The 19,284-nt window shown below is 37.6% G+C and overlaps 1 protein-coding gene across 4 annotated transcripts in view; it reads right to left on the bottom strand.

Moving 5' to 3' along the window:
• LOC119781969 (transcription initiation factor TFIID subunit 4-like) overlaps nt 1–19,284 on the bottom strand; it is a 155,984-nt gene that overhangs the window by 104,299 nt on the left and 32,401 nt on the right. For all 4 annotated transcript variants that reach the window (XM_038282632.1, XM_038282633.1, XM_038282635.1 and 1 more), the window contains 3 exons: nt 16,720–16,929; nt 6,884–6,959; nt 5,877–5,991 (listed from right to left, as the gene is read on the bottom strand). In XM_038282632.1, the coding sequence (XP_038138560.1) occupies nt 5,877–5,991; nt 6,884–6,959; nt 16,720–16,929 (401 nt within the window). The remainder of the gene's footprint in view (nt 1–5,876; nt 5,992–6,883; nt 6,960–16,719; nt 16,930–19,284) is intronic.

Genomic DNA, 19,284 nt, shown 5'->3' with positions numbered 1-19,284 from the left:
ATAACTGGATATATTATCAAGGAATTTATTTACAACACCCTCTGCTGTTCTTTGAACTTTTATTTAGGTTTAATTAGGATCTTTAGAGAAACAAAAAAGCATTTATAATTTGGAAACACAGAAGTGATCCGGATAGCATTATTTCCCCCCATCGTTAAAAGGCAAAACAACCGTTAAGTTTGTACATGAATTCAGAGAATCCGACCTGAAATTAAATCTCAACTAGAACTCCCCAGAGAGTCGGGATTACAAAGTTTAAAGCGAGTTGTGAAGAAATTCAAAGTTTAAAGCTGTTTAAAAAAAAGACAGACATTCTTCCAATCTGGATTCCTAAACAGATTAGACTCCATTAAACCAGGAGTTTCCAAACATTTCAGCCTGTGATCCCAGAACTAACCAGGAAACAGAACAGAGACCCTGTAAAAAAACATCTAATTAATTTAAATGCATGTATACATTTAAAATTAAGTAATTATATTCAGTGTTACTCAATAAATCTTAGCTGATATTTAATATTTTAATCAATTCTTAGTTATATAACTACATATTTATTTATTCATTTGTGCATTTTAAAATGGTATATTTATTTTTTGAAACATGTATTAAATAAAAAAAGTAAATCAATAAAATTGACATCATCTAATTTCAGTAGACATATACATTTATGTATTTTATCTCATATTTTGGCCAATATGACCCTTTCTGTCTAGTATCTCTAATGGCGCGCATATGTGTGTATATATATATATATATATACACACTACCGTTTAAAAGTTTGGGGTCACATTGAAATTTCCTTATTTTTGAAGGTAAAGCACTATACTTTTCAATGAAGATAACTTTAAACTAGTCTTAACTTTAAAGAAATACACTCTATACATTGCTAATGTGGTAAATGACTATTCTAGCTGCAAATGTCTGGTTTTTGGTGCAATATCTACATAGGTGTATAGAGGCCCATTTCCAGCAACTATCACTCCAGTGTTCTAATGGTACAATGTGTTTGCTCATTGGCTCAGAAGGCTAATTGATGATTAGAAAACCCTTGTGCAATCATGTTCACACATCTGAAAACAGTTTAGCTCGTTACAGAAGCTACAAAACTGACCTTCCTTTGAGCAGATTGAGTTTGTGGAGCAGCACATTTGTGTGGTCAATTAAACGTTAAAATGGCCAGAAAAAGAGAACTTTCATCTGAAACTCGACAGTCTATTCTTGCTCTTAGAAATGAAGGCTATTCCATGCGAGAAATTGCTAAGAAATTGAAGATTTCCTACAACGGTGTGTACTACTCCCATCAGAGGATAAATTCTGACTTATTTTAAACAATAGATTAAAGTTTATAATTTAAAAAAAATGCATTTTAAAGGTGGTATCTTTAGGGAATTAAACTAGAATGTAGTTTATTTTACTGCAATATTTAATTTCCTGCTGTTGTTCTACATTCTAATGGGTTAGAAAGTGAGGAGGTGCAACAAACTTGCTTGTAAACAAAAGGCGGCCCGGCAAGAAAAGTTTGCGTACATCCAGGAGCCATGCCTTTACATCATGTGAAGTGCACCCACTTGCTCTCTATTGTTAATGTTTAGTTTTATCAGTTACATTTATTTTTATTATGTAAATGGCGGAAGGAAAAAGCAATATTGTCTCTATGAATCGTCTAACACATCGGAGATCAGTTAAACCGATGTCTAAATTATCAGCATCAGCCTTAAAAACCTGTACTGGTTATTCTCTAGTTTGGTTTGAAAACTGATTCTGCATCAGGCTCAAAGCTGTTGGAAAATTTTAATCTAATGTTTTTATTCTTAACTCCCCCCTCTAATTTTCTATCTTAAACACAAACACCTTGCTCGTCCGTAGCGTGTCCCTGTCCTCGAAGGTTAGCTGCAGAGAACAGTCCTCCTGTGGCGGCGGTTTAGTTTCCCCACAGAGGTCTGGGCATACCTTGATACCTAAACTGCTTGCACCACACAGCCAATTCATGATTATATATTTTTAAGATAATCTTGTAAAATAAACCCAAACCTGGGCTTATCAGTCATACAAAATGCTCTATGTGGGAAAAATAACACTTGGCATCATCCAGAAAATGGATTTGCACGATAAAACACGGTTGTGGCAGCAACATGCAGTGGTGTCCTTCTGTGTTTATTCTTAAATACTGCAGAAAACTTGAGAGTTGAAAAGGACAACAAATGTAAACATACTCCAGCTGCTAAAATGGACTGGTTTAGATCACATGATTTGTATTAGAAAAAGCCTGAATAAGAATCTGGGGCAATAGTTGAAAACTGATGGCTACAGCATCTCCATCCGGTCTCCCTGAGTTTGAGATGTCTATACTGAAGAATATATAAGCAGTTCTAAGTTTTTTTTTCCTTTAAAAAAAAAATTTAATCCTAAGCAGAAAAAAAGACCTCCATTATATCGGCTTGAATTGATCAACATCTGCAAAGAGGATGTCTAAACTTTGCTGCATTAGATTTATAGCACAGGACAAACAGAACACATCACTGTGAAACTGACTGCAGACAAATAATTGTTTCATCTCCAATAATTGTTTCATCTCAGAGTGTTTCTATAATTGTTGGAACCCGATGTAATTGGAAAAGAAAAAATAAATATATATGTATATATTTAATTGCACGGCTACAAAACAAGCATAGAAAAAGACTCAAATGATGAAAACATGGTGATCTGTCAGGTAATAGAGCTCAACAAAGCTTTTGGCCAGCTAAAAAATATAGAAAATAATTCAGCGTGTTTGTTAAAAGAAAACTACTTTTCTATATACTGAGAAATAAACAGATACAGAATAAGAAACCTACAGTGTTTTCAATAAAAGTCTGACCTCCGACAAATGTGCTTCTAGTCATACTTTATCAACATATCAAAGTACTTTTAATGTCACCAAAAAAAAAAAAAAATTTAAATAGAGAGGGATAAAAGTTACTCAAACTAAACAAAATTGGGGCTACAGAGGGAGGAAAAGTCTTCAGTCAGCTTCACTTCAACTATGATAGACAAAATGAGAAAATGACATAGGAAACTAAGTACTCGGTCAACAAAAGTTCAGCCCAATACTCTGTAGTATAAGCTTTGTTTACATTGACAGAGGTCAGACATGTGCTGTCAGTCTTCTCCAGGTTTCCTCAGACTGTAGCTGATGTTCTGTTCCAGTGATGTTTTGGGGCTGTTGCTGAGCATCGAAGACTTCCAACTCCAACCACCAATATTCTATGGGGTTGTGGTCTGGTGAGCAGCTAGGCCGCTCCTGGACCTTGACATGTCTTGACATGTTTGGGATCATTGTCCTGATGGAAGACCCAGCCACCCTCCATCTTCAACCCTCTCACTGATGGAGGTTTGAGCTTAAATTCTCACCATTCACGGCTCTGTTCATTCTTCCCTCAACATGTATCATTCAGTCTGTCCCCTTTACAGAAAAACAGCCCCAAAGCATGATGTTCCCACCTCCATGCTTCACAGTAGCTCAGCGATCCTCTTCCTCCAAGCACCATGAGTTCAGTTTGTGCCAAAAAGTTTTATTTTGGTTCCATTTGACCACATGCTATTCTCTCAATGCTCTTCTGGATTCATCTCCTCTCTGGCAAACTTTAGACAGACCTGGACATGTAGTGGTTTAAGCAGGGGGCACATCTGGTCCTGCAGGATGTGAGTCCCTCTGGTCGTAGTGTGTTACTGATGGTAGCCTTAGCTCCTTTAGTTCCAGCTGTCAGCAGGTCATTCATCAGGTCCCTCCATGTAGTTCTGCTGTATTTTCTTATTGTTCTCATGATCAGGCCACAAGTATCCTTCATGTGTCCTTTAACAATTCTTTGGCCAAGGTTGAGTTTGGCATCTGACTGTTTGAGGCTGTGTACAGGTGTATTTATACAGATACGGGTGGAAGACAGAGGAGCCTCTCAGAAAAAGTTACAGGTCTGTGAGGTCCAGACATCTGGACTGTTTTTAATGACAAAATACTTTATTCAACCATAACTTGCTAATGTATTCACAATTATCTCAATTATTTTTCTCATTTCGTCTCATAGTTGAAATGAATCTTTGATGAAAAGTACAAACCTTTATCCTTTTTCTAATTATGGAAACTGACTAAAGACTTTTTTGCTGCCTTATGTGTTGAAAATCTCCCCCTAGTTGTTTCAGGATGTACTTATTTAGATTAATTCATTTATAGATAGAACATCATATTACAATATGAAGAAATGTAATACCAGATTTCAAGGTACTTAATATTTAACAGTTGGGAAACTCTTAGAGATTCCAGCAATGGGTGAGAATAAAGAGCCCATCATCATCATGGGCTAATACATGTATTTTAAGATTTTTCTTTACTTGTTTTACATCCGTTTTTGCAGTTTTTTTTCACCTGAAAAAGAAAAAAAAAAACTAGCTGCACTTCAGGAAAAAGATAAATCATGCTATCAGTCAAATGAGAGGGTTGTTCTTCTGGGGTTTCTTTGCTTTTTTGCAGAAAATTTTGAAAGAGAAAGTTTGTACAGTATCTGTTGATCTCCTGCTTGAGTCCTTCTGGGATCTGAAGCAGGACGACTGAATGAAAACCAGGAAGTCCACTTCTGAATGGCTTTGAGGTCAAAGCCTGGACCTTAAACATGCAGGGGGGGGGGGGCTGTGGCGAGGCCTTAAACAGGGCGGTCATAGAAAATCTAAAATCTTAAATCACTGTATGATAGTAGCTGTCACCAAAGGGGTGGCAAAAATCGCTTATAATGTTTCAGAAAAAGTTGTTTTTTTGTTTATTTGAGGTGCTTGTCTGTTGCTGAAATGTGTTTAAATGTGAAATAAAATTGTGGCATCAAATAAATTGTCCAAACAGGTGAAATCGGAGAGGTTTTTTTTGACAGCTATGAAGACGTGTTTTACGACCTGACCTTTATTAGAGGACAATATGCTGTGATGTCAGGTTGTGTTTCCTCTGGGAACCGCAGCGCCTTGTGTGCGTTATTGGGTTCATACTGTAGCGAAACCAGCTCGTTCGCGTGTGGAGGGCCACTATGATCGCCGCGGGGGGGAGGGGAGGTTGTCAGCTTAATTACCAAAGCAGCTAAAGATTTATTGGTTTATCAATCAGAGCCAGGGGCAATGCCTTTCCCCTGAGGAGACGGAGGCCATTACCATGAACCCGTCGGCCCATGTGACCCAGACTCTTCTTGTGTTGGCCCAGTCACTCTGAGGTCATTCCGAGCCAACCTTGGAGTGGCCAGTGGGAGCACAAACAAGATGTAAACAATGCAAACATGCACAGAAATGCTGCACAAACATACAAAAAAAAGCATAAAAAAACATGCAGAGCCCAAACCACAAAGGCCAGCATGTGGGCGAGAAACCTTTTATGTTTGGAGACAAAGGCCCACTAGAAGCAGAGAGGAAACCAGAGAGCGAAAGAGAGAGAGAGCGCCAGGCTGCAGGGATAAAACCGCATGTCTGACTTAACCAAAAGGTATTTTCAGAACAGCGTCCAGAATTTCCAACCATCTGGACACAATTATCTTTTTTCTAAATTAAGATTTAGCTCATTTGCAGTCCTGCCAGTGACTTGTGACACTGACACAAAGAGGACGAGTGCGAGGGTGATCTATTGGTTGGCAGTGTGTTGCTATGTGATGAGCACTGAGACAGAGAGAGAGAGAGAGAGAGAGAGAGAGAGAGAGAGAGAGAGAGAGAGGACCACCGATCATCCAGCCGGGCCAGGCAGGCAGCCAGGTGGCTGGGCAGGCAGCTTGGATAAACACTCATAGCCTTAGCTGAGAGAGTAGCCTGAGAGCAGCTTGATAAAATGCTGCCCCCCTGTGGCGGTGACTGGGAATGACACACAGAGCTTCTTGTACCTGAAAGAACCTCCTCCGGGGTCGTTGAGCTTGTTTTTCTGATTCCCGGCGATCTGAACAGGAGGAACCATGGGACATTTGCCTGCTTGTATGATGGCCCCCTTTCCCATTGTTCCTGAACAGGAGAGAACAGAGAAACAAAGCAGGGAAAAGTAATGTTATCATTGAAGTGTCCCCTTCTATCTGCATCACACTGAGGACTACCTTCAGCTGTCCCCGTCTTCCTCACAAGGCCCCATGAGTCAGGAGGGGGGGTAGATGAACCAACCTGGCATCGCTCAGTCAATATCGCTGCGCTTCAGCGGCTTTCCTTACACTCCTAAACCGCATCCTGCTCCCAGACACGGTTTTTTTTTTTTTTTTTTTTTCTTTCTTGTTCCGGAGAGGCACAAGGACTGCCAGAGTGAATTTAAACTTGATTTAAACAGGCATGTTCCTCGCCAAGAGGCGCAGAGGAGTATTTTTAGATCTATCCCCGCATTCCAATTTACGGGCATAAACAACCTACAGATCTTTCACTGCAGGCGATCTTTGAGAAGAGGGGTAGATCAAATTTGTATGCACCTCCGATTCCTACATAGAAAGGCAGGTACGCACACACGCACGCACACATACAGGCTCCACTCAAGAGCACGGGGCTCTCTTAGGGGAGCGTTCCACTCGGTCGGTGTTGGGGGCGATATTTGCTGGGCTTCTGTGGGAAGAGTGTTTGTGAATCAGTGTGAGTAAGCAGCAGCACAAATGTTTGTGGAGGCTCTATAACAGAGCAGAAAAACAACAAAAAAACACCTGTTCTCTCTGCTGCTCCTGTCTGTTTACACATCATCCAGCACATCATGGGAACATTTACAGACCCACTTATGGCAAGCTTTGGCTTATTCTATTTTAGTGGATCTCAAACTAAAACGTATACAAATCTTCCCACAAATAATGTCTGTTTGTTTTTTTTTCTTTTATCCTGAGACGCCTGAATGCCTCGGTGATGTGCAATAAGGCTGAGCTCTTACCTTGCGGTCTGATGGACTGCGTGATCACCATGGGCATTCGGACCTGGCCACCAACAGTCCCTCCTGTCTTTACGCCCTGAGGAGAAAAACTTTATTAAAGCAAGGAAAGACAGAGATGGAAAGAGAAGGAAGATTTACAAAGAAATAACAACTCTATGCTTATTTATCCAGCTTCAATATTCAAGGGACAATAAGCTTTTATCTTAAAATGGAGAATATGAAATGAAATAAACTTTTATCTAATTTCTCTGCAAGTTAAAGATCAGCCGTACATACAGGCTCACACTACAGAGTATCGAGGTTGAAATGTGAACTCTGCATGAATTTTCTGCTGCAGAGGAGACAGAAGACCAACCAAAAAATGGTTGGTCTGGAAACTGGAAAGAAAAGGTTAAAACAAATCTGTACTTATAAAAATAAAAAAAAGCATGGAAAGCCCTTTATTACCCCCCAGAATCAACCACCTTTACCAGACAGCTGCATGTCCTTCTACGTGTCAATAGACGGAGATTTATCCACATTCCTCCTAACAAAACCAAACTGATGTTCAAACAGTACAGATGTTCAAAGGTACGGACTTTGACTAGGCCCTTCTAACAAAGAAATGTGCTTTTAAGGGGCTATATCAATAAAAATGAAATTTTTCTTATTTTTTCAGGGGCTTTAGGCTTTCCTAGAACATCATCTGGGCTTTAGAAACTTCAGAGAAATGTCATTTTTGTCATCTAATTTCCTAAAGAGATAAGCATTTAGCAGAAATTTTAAACACATCAGGACTTGTCTCTTTGTGCACTTTGGTCCGGGCAGCTTTGAGAACCTTGGTCGGTACCAAAGTGGATTAAAGAAGTGTTTAATCCTTAAACATGCAATTCCATACAGGAAAGCTGCTGATGACAGCAATGCTAAGCTAATCACACTTAATACACTGCAAAAAAAAAAAAGTCTTTTTTCTTGCAATAGGTGCATTTTTTTCTTGAATTGAGGAGATAAATGAGACACTCTGCCAATGGAGCAAGACAATTTACATTTAAAATAAGAAAAAACAATTGCATATTATCTAATTATCTTATTTTAAGAGTAAAAATACTTCCATTGGCAAATTATCTTACTAATCTACTAAAATTAATGATAAGTACACTTAATTTAAGACATGTTTGGTAATTTCTAGGTCGTTTTTGCAGTGTACTATTCAAGCATGATGCTAACTGGATGTTGTGCTAGCTACGGCTGCTAACTAATGTCTATTTTGCTAATCGATTAAGTATTCGATCAATGATCGGATAGGAAAAGCTTCCTTAATTACTTTTTTATTGAGAAAATTTAAATCAGGTGAAGCTAAAACTGCAACTTTAGGAGTTCTGGAAGGATATTTAAGATAACTTCATCTCAAATAGAAAAGTTTTATATATTCTTTTTTATCATTTTTATAATAATTATGCCTCTGGGTGGGTTGATCTTTTTGCAAATCGCATGTATTAGAGTCTATATTTTTCCAGTCATAGATAAATGGATTAGTCAATTAGTTGACGGTTATCAATAATCGATTAATCAGATTAATTGATTCCACCCTAGTGCTAGCTAAATGCCTGGAACATAATACTGTATCACCTCGGTTTATGGCAACATTTGCCCGATTGGTGACACTTATATTAAGGGTCAATACAAACAGCTGTGAAAGTTATTGTAGCCGCTTCATAAAGCTTATGCCAAAGAACCAGTTTCTCTAAAATGCAAAGAGCCAGAAAATATAATATGTTTAAATAAAACACCACTTCTTATTTTTGTTAAAGATCTGCCATTGGAAATCTTCTGCTATTTTATCTAACAACAGACTTTTTTGTTTCATTTTTAATTTTTGAAGCTTTTACCACCATATTTGAGTTTTTTAAACCTTTACATCATCACTGTGTTTATTTGTGTTCTTGAAAAAATTTATTTATCCAATCAGACAAATGTAGAGAACAGAAAATCCTTAATAAACTACAGAGAAATCCCTAATGTATCACAAATGACACAATTAATTTCATTTTTTTTTTCAGAATGTCAAATGACAACATTAATTTAAAACAAAAAGAAAGATTTAGTATTTACAGGGTGAAATAAGAGGAAGGATGGGCTTTATGTAAAAAAAAGTTTCCAAATTAATGACAAAAACTATAGACCTCAAAACATAATTCTGTTACTTTTAAGTCATTCTGTTGTATGTCTAAACGTCTAATAATGATATTAGTCAATATACTATATTCTAAACAATTATTTGGTTGTTTAACATTTTTGCTACTATTAAAAGCCGTTGTAGAGAATCGAAAAGGGACACTTGCGGCTGCAGAGCCGCAGGCTGCAAACCCCTGCAGTAGACTTTAATGGAGCTGACGTTGCAGTAAAACCAAGCATTTTGGAAAAGCGGCAGAAATATTTTATTTTAAATGAATATCTCAAAGTGCGAAAGGCAATATTTCATCATATATATAAGAAGAGTTCAGTAACACGCCCCCCCATAACTCATTTGCCCTGTATAAAGCTTTATCTGTATTCCAAGCATGATGCTGCCACCTCCATGTTTCACCGTGGGAACGCTGTGTTCAGGGCAACTCTGCAAAACTTTGCTTTTATTCAAACACACAGATTCACCAAAATATTCAGTCTCATCAGGGCACCACCTTCTTGCTGAATCCTCTATATTATATATAAACAGGACTTTCTATGGCTTTTTTAAACAATGGTTTTCTTCTTATCACACTTTCTCATAATTTTGTGTCAAATATACATATAAAAGTTGGCCTGTGGACACAATGAATCTCTGCAGCTCTTCCAGGTTTCGGTGTGATCTGTTCTTCATGCACAGCTTCCCAGTTTTGTTAGTTTAATGTTTCTCTATGACCTAAATTTTCCTTTAACTTCTCCACATATTTCTCCCTGACCTGCCTGGTGACTTCCTTGGTTTTCATGAAGCATTTTTGTTCACTAATATTCCATAATAAATCCTTTACAAAGCAGCTGTACTTCCAGTGCTGTTACATTACCTTCAGACACAGCAAGGGCTATAAAACTATCACTAAAAGATCTTTATTAGAAAAAAATGAAAAATTAAAACCATGCATTATCAGATTAGACTTTAGTATTACGGATGGCTTTAAGTCGGTCTGTTAAAATGTTAGAAAGTTCATGCGTATTTATACTTTTATAGTGTGACCTACATTTGGTTGTATTTCCAGATAAAATAAAGTCAGGACTTTGTTGAAATTGTTGTTTAGACAAAGAAGGAGCAAAAGAAGATGTAGCAGAGTGGGGGTGGGGGGGAGCGAGCACGATGCCGGGCTATTAGAGTCACTTCCTTCCTTGGTAGCAGCTTCAGGCCGAGCCTCTGGCTCAGCCATCCATTCCAACCATTTTGCTTCTTGCTGCATATTTTTTAGCCTTGTTTTCCATTCCCTGACACATGCTATATTACTGTTCAAGCTACTAAAAAAAAAGACACAGGCCATTTTTCCCAGAGATCCACTGCAGGGGTCTGGAGGAGTGGGAGGGAAGGGTAAAAATACATTCATAATAGGCAGAGATAGCTAGCACCTCTGGCTAGCTGGCGACACAGTTAACACGGGAAGAAAAAAATAAAAATAAATAAAAAGGCAGAAAAGGTGGGAAGTTGGAGAATCACAGAGAAAAAGGTTTGACAGCAGAACTGCAGCAGCCGGCTTATGTTTAAAACGCGTTTAACTGGATACTAAATGTCAAGATTGGGTTTAAGAATTAAATATTTAATATTAACAGTCAGCTTTTAACAAAGTAAAAAAAAAGTAAATTCAGGAGGGGATTCAGATTTCAAAACAGAACTGAAACAAGAGGTAACAATCTTCATTGTAATATAAAAAGTTAAGTGAGGTAAAATAAAAAATCTTTTGCCAGCATAAGTTAAGTATTATTATTTTTTTTTTTATGATTTTAAAATAAAGAGAAGCCTGTTTGATGCTGACTATCTGGGATATATAAGCACATGTGTATCAGGCCAACCTACAAGCATTGCACTGCACATAAAATTAAGATTTTGTGCAACAGAAAGGCACACAGCCGATCAGGCGTCACACCCACAGGTCCCGCTTAAGGCTAGTGATAAATGAACATTACTGTCTTGGTTTTGCTGGGAGGGGAGAACCCCTGCTTTGCTACTTAACAATTTTCTAATCATGGGATGACTACTCACATGATCTCAAAGCATGCAATCAACCCGTTTCTCACTAAAATCCGTCAAATCAGAATATTTTTTTTTTCGCCATCTAGAATATGTTTATTATATATAAAAAGATTCTTAGTATAAAGTAAATAAGGCTTTTTTAAAGTATCCAGACCCCTTTGAGTTGTCAAAATCCTCACATTACAATTAAAATTCTCACTTTTTAACTATCGGGATATTCTATTGGGATTTTATGTCATAGACAAACACAGAGTCGTTCATATTTGTGGGCGGGATATAAATAGGAAATGATCTGCAATCATTTAAAAAAAAAAAAAATTTAAATAGGTTAGAATTTATATTCAGGTGCCATGAATCTTTGAAGAACCACCTTTGCTGTAATAATAAACTGCTAATCGACTGAAATATTTGTCTCTTCTTCTTTGCAAGGCAGATGTAACTCTGTCAGATTGGAGGGAGAACTTCTGAGCTCTCAGACCAGCAAGGATTTTCTCCCAGCATTCACCTCTATGTTACTCCTTCGCTCTTGAAATCAACTTTGAGCAGCTTGAGCAGCATGGCTGCAAAAAAAAGACAAGCATCCCAGAGCATAGAGGCACCATCTCCATATTTTACAGCAGGAAAGGTGTGTTTAAGATTATGCACATCTAACAGACCCCTTTTAGTTACACATTTCTTCTCTCTATTGTACACTCTATTGTTTTTTTTTTTTTTACTGTATTGTCCCACATTTCTCCATTGTGGAACAATAAAGGGATTTTCTATTCTATTTTATATCTATTTTATGATATATAATATCTATTTTAAGATATTAAACTTTGAAAAATTCACAAAAAAGGTTTTTTTAAATAATTCTGTTTTCTCTGGTTATTTTTTCAATTTTCTTTCTCATAGATTTTTTTTCATATTTCTTTTTTTCCGATTGAATTTTACCAATTTCATTCCCTTCACTTCAAGCCCAGTAAGACCGTTTGTTGTCGCTAACGTCCATGCAGACCAATAGAAATGTGTCTTCGCTCCCCAGTTTGTATTAAATCACGCCCCCAGTAGTACAGAGAACGTGATCTGGAAAAAATAAAATTAGATTAGAATGCTATTCTTTTTCAATCTGAAAAAGAGAACCTTGAAAAAAAATAAAAAAAATATGAAAAAAATATGAATTCTATAAAAAGTATTTTTAAAGAATAATTAAAAAAATGGATCTGAGAAAAACGCAAAAATACTTTCTAAAAATTTTTGATTAAGATGTTTTTTAAAGTTTCATTGTTGAAATACATTTCCTTTTATTTTTTCAATTAGAAAACACAACTTTTTCTTGAAACAACAATGAGACAAAATCCACTCCATATAAATGAGGATTAAAGGATTCTAAATTCAATTGAAGACTTGCAAATGTAGACTTTTAAATATAAAACATTTTCTATTTTTTATTTTATTTATAAACTATTTATTTATGGATCCCATAATAGCCCAACAAAACAAAACGGAAATTTGTGGTTTGATGTGAAAATATGTAAAAGTTGTAATGCTTTTGTGCGTCACCGTAAGTTACTTGGTGCAAATAGAGACTAAATTTAGCTAAATAAAGACTATGAATATAAAAGAGATAATATTGGTTAAAAAACTAATTTATAGAAAGAACAGCATGAAAATAAAGGGATTATGCAGCTGTAGGATGATCGGGGAGGTTAAGGATTTCTAAGCTTCCTCAGACAGTAAATGCATCCTTATATGTTAGTATCCTGGAGGAAAATGTGAGGCCATCCATTTGACTGCTAAAAAATGTAATTACTGTGATGATTGTGCAACAGGAGAGCTGTAAAAAATATTCTAACCTTAACCTCAAACTAAATCTTTTGCTTCTAACAAGTCTCAAATAGCTGCTTAATTATTGCACAAAAGCAAAGATCAAAACATCAGAGACTGTTATGAGAGTCTGCCGATGTGACGTGGTTATGACACTTTTTTAAATAAATCTCTCTATATAAGGTTGCTTAATTTCCTAATAAGTTATTTCTTGCTGTTTATTTCATCAAATGATTTTAGCAGCTGAAAGATTGTGCAGGATTACGACAATCTCTCTCAGCTGCATGTTTTTAGCAAGAAAATGAAAAGAAATCAAAAAACAAAGTTTTATTAACTGTTCTGTAATTTTGGGCTTGCAGCCTCTGCCACAGGATTTGCTGGATGTGGAAATGTCAGCAGTCATTTGCAAGTTTAAAGTTAAGGTACAGATCTACATTTTGCGAAAACTGTAGTGCGGGCCTAATAAACAGAGGACTTCACTTTTAACGAAGCAGCCTTGGAATCAAATCCCATCTATTAGACCTTTGATGCATGCCTGACTCCTCTTTCTTCATCCTCTCTCCCAATGTAAAATAAATGACATTGCACATAAGATAAATTGCTGCAAGATTTGCGAATTCAAAACCTCCTGAAAATACATCTTGCCAGACGCCAACAGATGTATTAGAAATGATGCAGAAAAGTTGAGGGCCAATGAGATGCAGAAACATACATGACGTCAACACGTCAACCAGAGGCGGAAGCAGAACAAAGATGGCTGCGCCGGTTTCAGCTGGAATCCCCTCTATTTCCTTTGGAGAAAAAAAGCAAGAAGATGTGATTTTTGAATTTGTGGATGGGAAAGATGTTTAACCTCTTAACATCCACCTCATTTTGGGTAATCCTCGCCTATTTTGCATACCCAAATGAAAAAGCAAATAACTTAGGAACTGTAAGCACAAATTACATGTGCAATACATTATATGGAAGCTATAACAACCTCTAGTTTCGTAATATATAAAATTGTGTGACTAGAACACAGAACAACCTGCACTAGTTCAAACATGACTCAAAGTTGCTTTTTTCTATTCTCTGAAGTAATAAAGACATTCTAGAGAAAAGGCAGGTTTTATTGTATTATATTTGTTCTACATCATGTCCCCCACAAATGCAGAAAATTTCAGACCTCTAGCTATAACAGTTCCAGAGCTGTGGGGTATTGAACTTTTGGTGTCAGCTTTGAGCTGTGCGCAATGGCTCCACCTGCTGGTAAAAAAATTTACCTCCGGAATTTTATGCATTCTGAGTTATTACCCCACTTAAGGTACACTGGGTCGCCGGCGACCCGGTGGGTTTTAAGAGGTTAAGAGTTCGTCCCGACCAGATTTGGTAAGAGTTTGATTTATCAGTTAACTGAGTTGTTGTGAAGCAAATCAAGAAGGTGATTCGTCGCAGCTGCTACTGATGCTGCGATTGGCTAAAAGCTTAACATGGGACGCAGGCTACACCTTATAAGATCCACAGGATTTACCGAATCAGCTCAAAGATTTAAACTCAATGTCCCTCCGTTTTGCAAACACTTGCAACAGCAGGCTTTCCAGATGGATATGTGTAGCTTACTTTGAATTTATTTGGCTTATGCCAGCTTATAAAATAAAGCCAACAAGCATATAAAAAGGTATAGGTCAACATTTTCTACATTAAACAAAAGCAAACCGGCCATGCTAATCCAGTATTACATGTAAACAATATCTAAAAAAGTCATAAGCTGTTCAGTGAATTTTCCTATTGTGACCGTGCCTGTAAGCATTGAGCATTACCCTGTTTTTCTAGGCTCTCCAGATCACATAGAAACTCACAACACAAAAAGGCCAATGGCTTCTTCTTACTGTAAATTGCTTGCAACTTTTCTTCTCAACATATTTCTTGATGAAATTTGGAACAAATCCTTCAACAGTTCTGTGGTTTTAATTGCAGTTTTAGGACTTCTCCATCCCTTTGAAAGACTTTGATTAATTTGGGGACTTTTCCAAGTCAGTTAAAGCTGTTTTTTGGTCCATTTGCCCTGAGGAATGAAAGCAGCCTAATAATTATTCACACCTCGATAAAGCTTACTGATGCCCTCGTATCACAACTTCCCTCATTACAAAAACACACCCTCACCTGATAAGCTTTAACTCTAGAAGCTTTCAAGTTCCAACAGCTTGGAGGTACAAAACATGCAGAGAAATAACAATATGATCAAAATGTTCGCTAATGATTGTGCAAACAGCCACAAACACCAAACTTTAGCAAAGATATCCTAAATTTGTGGACTGCAAAAAGAGAATCAATTAGTCAGACTTCTGTGTGACTGTGGTACCAAACATGAAGCTGCTTAATAAATAAAAAAAATGACACTGGAGTTTCAGCCCATTCCAGCCTCCTACATTCTTCTTTAAGATCAAATTTTCTTATGTCTGAGGGCAGCAGCTGGAGTCAGAAATGTGAAACTTGGACGTTGTGGGGTGTTTTATTCAAACAACAAATACATGTAAACATTTTTGGGGTTTATTTATTTATTTATTTTAATGGATAAAGCCTATTAGTGTCCTGGAGTGACCCATGCACCCACTCTAAGCCTCATCAATTTTTTTTCAACCTGCCAGGAAATCTACAAATTTAATGAAATCTAACACTTCAGATAAATAAAATTGGTCAAATATCAGGAAACATTGTTATTGTATCATATTCTGGTGATGTTTTTTTTTGTTTTACAGTATTTCATTGTCTCATTTCTTGATATTTTTAGGTCAATTTATTTCTTTAGATTTTTTTTTTGACTTCGACTTAGATAGACTTTATTGTCAGTTTGAACACTTAGAGTGTATACAAAACAAAATTTCATTCAGTACAGCTCTCATATGTAAACATAAGACTGGTATATGATTTACAGTTTTCCAACATCTAGCACTTTTTTCCTTTTTTCCCCATTTTATTCCACATTCAGCAGTCTAATGGCAGCGGGGAAGAAGCTGTTTTGGAATGTGCTGGACCTGCATCGGATGCTTCGAAGCCTTTTCCCAGAAGCCAGCAGGTAGAACCGTCCATGGTGGGGGTGTGAGGGGTCATTTATAATGTTGTGGGCTCAGCGCTGGAATGAAATGTCTTTTATAGAGGTATTGTTAGATATAATACAGGATTTATTGATAGAAGTATTATCATCCTTCTGTTTATTTAGTTCTTTATCTGGGATCATGTTCATTTTTATATTTTCTGTTAGGTTTCCCATCAGTCCATTCCAGCCCAGTTTTCTCCTTTCCTCCTACGTTGATCCTCCTCATCAGTTCCCCTTCTCCCCTTAATACCCCACCTGCTTCCTTTGTTCCCACCTCCCTCTCCCAGTTGATTCTACAATGATCCTTTTGGAAAACTTTCTTTAAGCTTCAATTTTAAGCTGTTTTATTAAAGATTGATTTAACTCAGCTTTTTCTCTGATGCCCTGCAACACAAATATTCCCAGAAGTTTCCCCTAGACCTAAATCAAGGCCCATTTATCAAAGGTGAGGACTATAACTATGCTTCAAATTGTACTTTCTGTAAATCATTGAGATCTTGGGCATATTATTAGTAGAAACATTAAAATGTATCTCAATTAAACTCACTCTTAGGCAAGTTAAATGAAGTTAACTAAACCAAAACAAACAGAATAACATAAAAGGCGTTAAACAAATCTAACTGATTTCCAGTTGATTTCGTAATACCAGGTTAATGCATTTAGAGCATGTGAGTCATTAAGAGATTTAAACTGGTCCCATGCTCATGAACATGGCTGTTGCATCTGTGTCGGCACAGGAGCACAGCTCTGCTCTGTACATACCATGGCAGCTGCATGTCCGACGGTCCCAGTGGGCAGAGCGCCGACACCCACCGTGGTGCTGACGCTGTTAGGGTGCCGAATGCGGACAGCTGGTCCAGCTACCATGGCAGGAGGGGCGCCGCCGGCTGCTGGTTTGACTCCCTGCTGCAAGGGCTGGGTCAGGGACTGCTGACTGTTGAGCAAAGACAGCCTCAGGGCCGGGAGGCTCTTCTGTTGACGTGAACAGAGAGGTCATAAAGATTTTAGTCACACAGCAAAAATATTCTATACATCTGCAGAAAAAGATCCGACTGATGGATTCACTGGTTATTTTACAGGAGTTTAATAAAAACTGACTAAAAGTGGCATAAGCAGCCATATCAATGTGTTCTTTCATATCCTACTGGTTAGTGCTTTTTCATTTGTTCAACATTAAACCTTTACTTTGTCTCTAAAATGCATTAAAGCCTCTAATCAGGGTTAACATGAAAAACTTTTGTTTTTTAATAAAAATTGTTATATTTCAATTTCCTCTAAGGAAATTGAAAAAAAGTATTCATATTGCTTTATCTTTTCTCCATTTTGTCACATTCGAACCACAAACTTTAATGAGATTATTTATTTATTTGATATTTCTTAAAAAATGCGCAAATAACATTAATCTAATTCGAGCTAATTCCCTTTCACCCATAAGAAGTCTATTCTCTGCTCTACAATCCAGATGGGAAACAGCAAACATGGAAAACGGTGGTTATGTCAGATCAGATCAAAAATATTATTGTTTTTAATGCAATATTTGTGCGGAAAAAGTCAGCATATCACCCTGAACAAATCTTTCTTATAGCAGCGGGTGGTAGTGGCTGCATCATGCTGTGGGGATACTTCTCCTTAGCGGGGATCGGGAAGCTCGTCAGAGTTGATTGGAAGATGGGTGAAGTGAAACACATGAGTCCTGGAGGAAAACTGGAAATCTTAACATAAGCTATGTGATTCCAGAATCTCAATAAGCTTAAGAGTAAAATGGGGCGGTGCAGCAGTCAGGAGCAAAGGTCTGAGAGAGAGCGGCAAATCACAGGTGTTCAACTTCTTGTTGGAAGAACAGAGCGAGGCAGTAGCTGTGTATCCATTCACTATCAAATCGCGCGAAATTTTAATTATCAAAATAAATATGCTAAATAGAAACACTTCAATAAAAAAAACAAAAAATTTTTCGATCAAAAGTTTTCAATATTTCGAAATGGTGGTTCTTCTTCTGTCATCAAAATTCTTACACTTTGCAAAACTGCAATGGAAACAATGTTTTAGCATCATGTCTCATGATCTGCAGCTGAGCCTGACAGCCTTGTAATAAGACTGGGAGTATTTGGAGGATGATGGAGCCTATTAGAAATATATATTTCATGTGTTTACATCCGCCACTGCCATGATGTTCCCAAAGTTAAAGCTGCAGTCTGTTACATTGAGAAGAGAGCAGACTTCGACTGAAAATTTGAAGAAAAACAGGTTTCACGCCACTCCCCCACCCTCTCAGCTTCACTCATTCCCCACCTCCAAGCTCCACCCCTCTCACAGCATCTGCGCGGCTACCGCATGCGACCAGAAGCGTCCAAGCAGCGTACGCGGCATGCAGTATGAACCGGGGAAGAGCGATAACACTCACCTCCAAGCAGCTAGATATAAGATGCTGGTTATACCGAAGTTTGCCGTGTAAGCAGTTGTCGGCAGGGGCAGTAAGGGCAGTTTCTCTTTAGCTGGTGGCTGTCGCTCCGCCATGACTTCCACGCGCGTCCTCCTGACTGCGGCAGCCGGGCATGGGGGGGCAGGATTCAGCGTGTGTGAGCTGTGATTGACACTCCATCAGACGCTCCTCTGGCTGTGATTGGTTGTTTTGACTCGTCCCGAATTATTCTTTCCAGATTGAAATACAGGCAGTATGCGGGACCAATTGAAGCAGTTTTTTTCACAGGTTACATATCACATGTACTGCTGTCTGGGCATAGGGACAGTTTTAGCCAATATGACAAAAAAGTGATTTTTAAAAACTTACAGACTTCAGCTTTAATGCGTGAACAAACATATTCACCTGCACTTTAAGTTGTATTTGTTATTCCATGGAAATACCAATTGCAAAACTTGGGAATTTTCAAAATGAGCAGAATAGGGACATATTTTTTTAGCACATTTGCAATTGAAACGCAGCTAGTGTGACTATGGTGGATGATCCTCCAACCACCACAGCGTGTTAGTATTTTTTTCTTGCTTTATATTATATTACAGTTTATGTTTAAGTTGGTTATTTCTTTTAGACAGGTATTAATGTCTGTCTGAATGGTTTATTTACACTTGTTCTTTTGTTTGAGGTGCTGCTGATGCAAACCAGCTGGAGGAGGAAACCTGGAGCGTACCATTTGCTTTTTGAAAGACTGACGGGGGAGACTTGTTTCAAGTTGTTTTTAATTTGTTAGTTTGTCACTTAAATACTCATTGTTTCTGCTAAGTAAAAGTTAGTTTTGCTTTATTTGTTTCATAGAATGGTTAATTTTGTATTTATTGGTTCTTTTGTGATGTCATGCCTCCCTCATGTGG

The sequence above is a fragment of the Cyprinodon tularosa genome, unplaced genomic scaffold (genome assembly GCF_016077235.1).
Source record: "Cyprinodon tularosa strain WSP-4 unplaced genomic scaffold, ASM1607723v1 ctg186, whole genome shotgun sequence".
Classification (NCBI taxonomy): Eukaryota; Metazoa; Chordata; class Actinopteri; order Cyprinodontiformes; family Cyprinodontidae; genus Cyprinodon; species Cyprinodon tularosa.
Note: the sequence above shows the minus strand (reverse complement) of the source record. Positions and strands in the feature narration are given on the sequence as shown.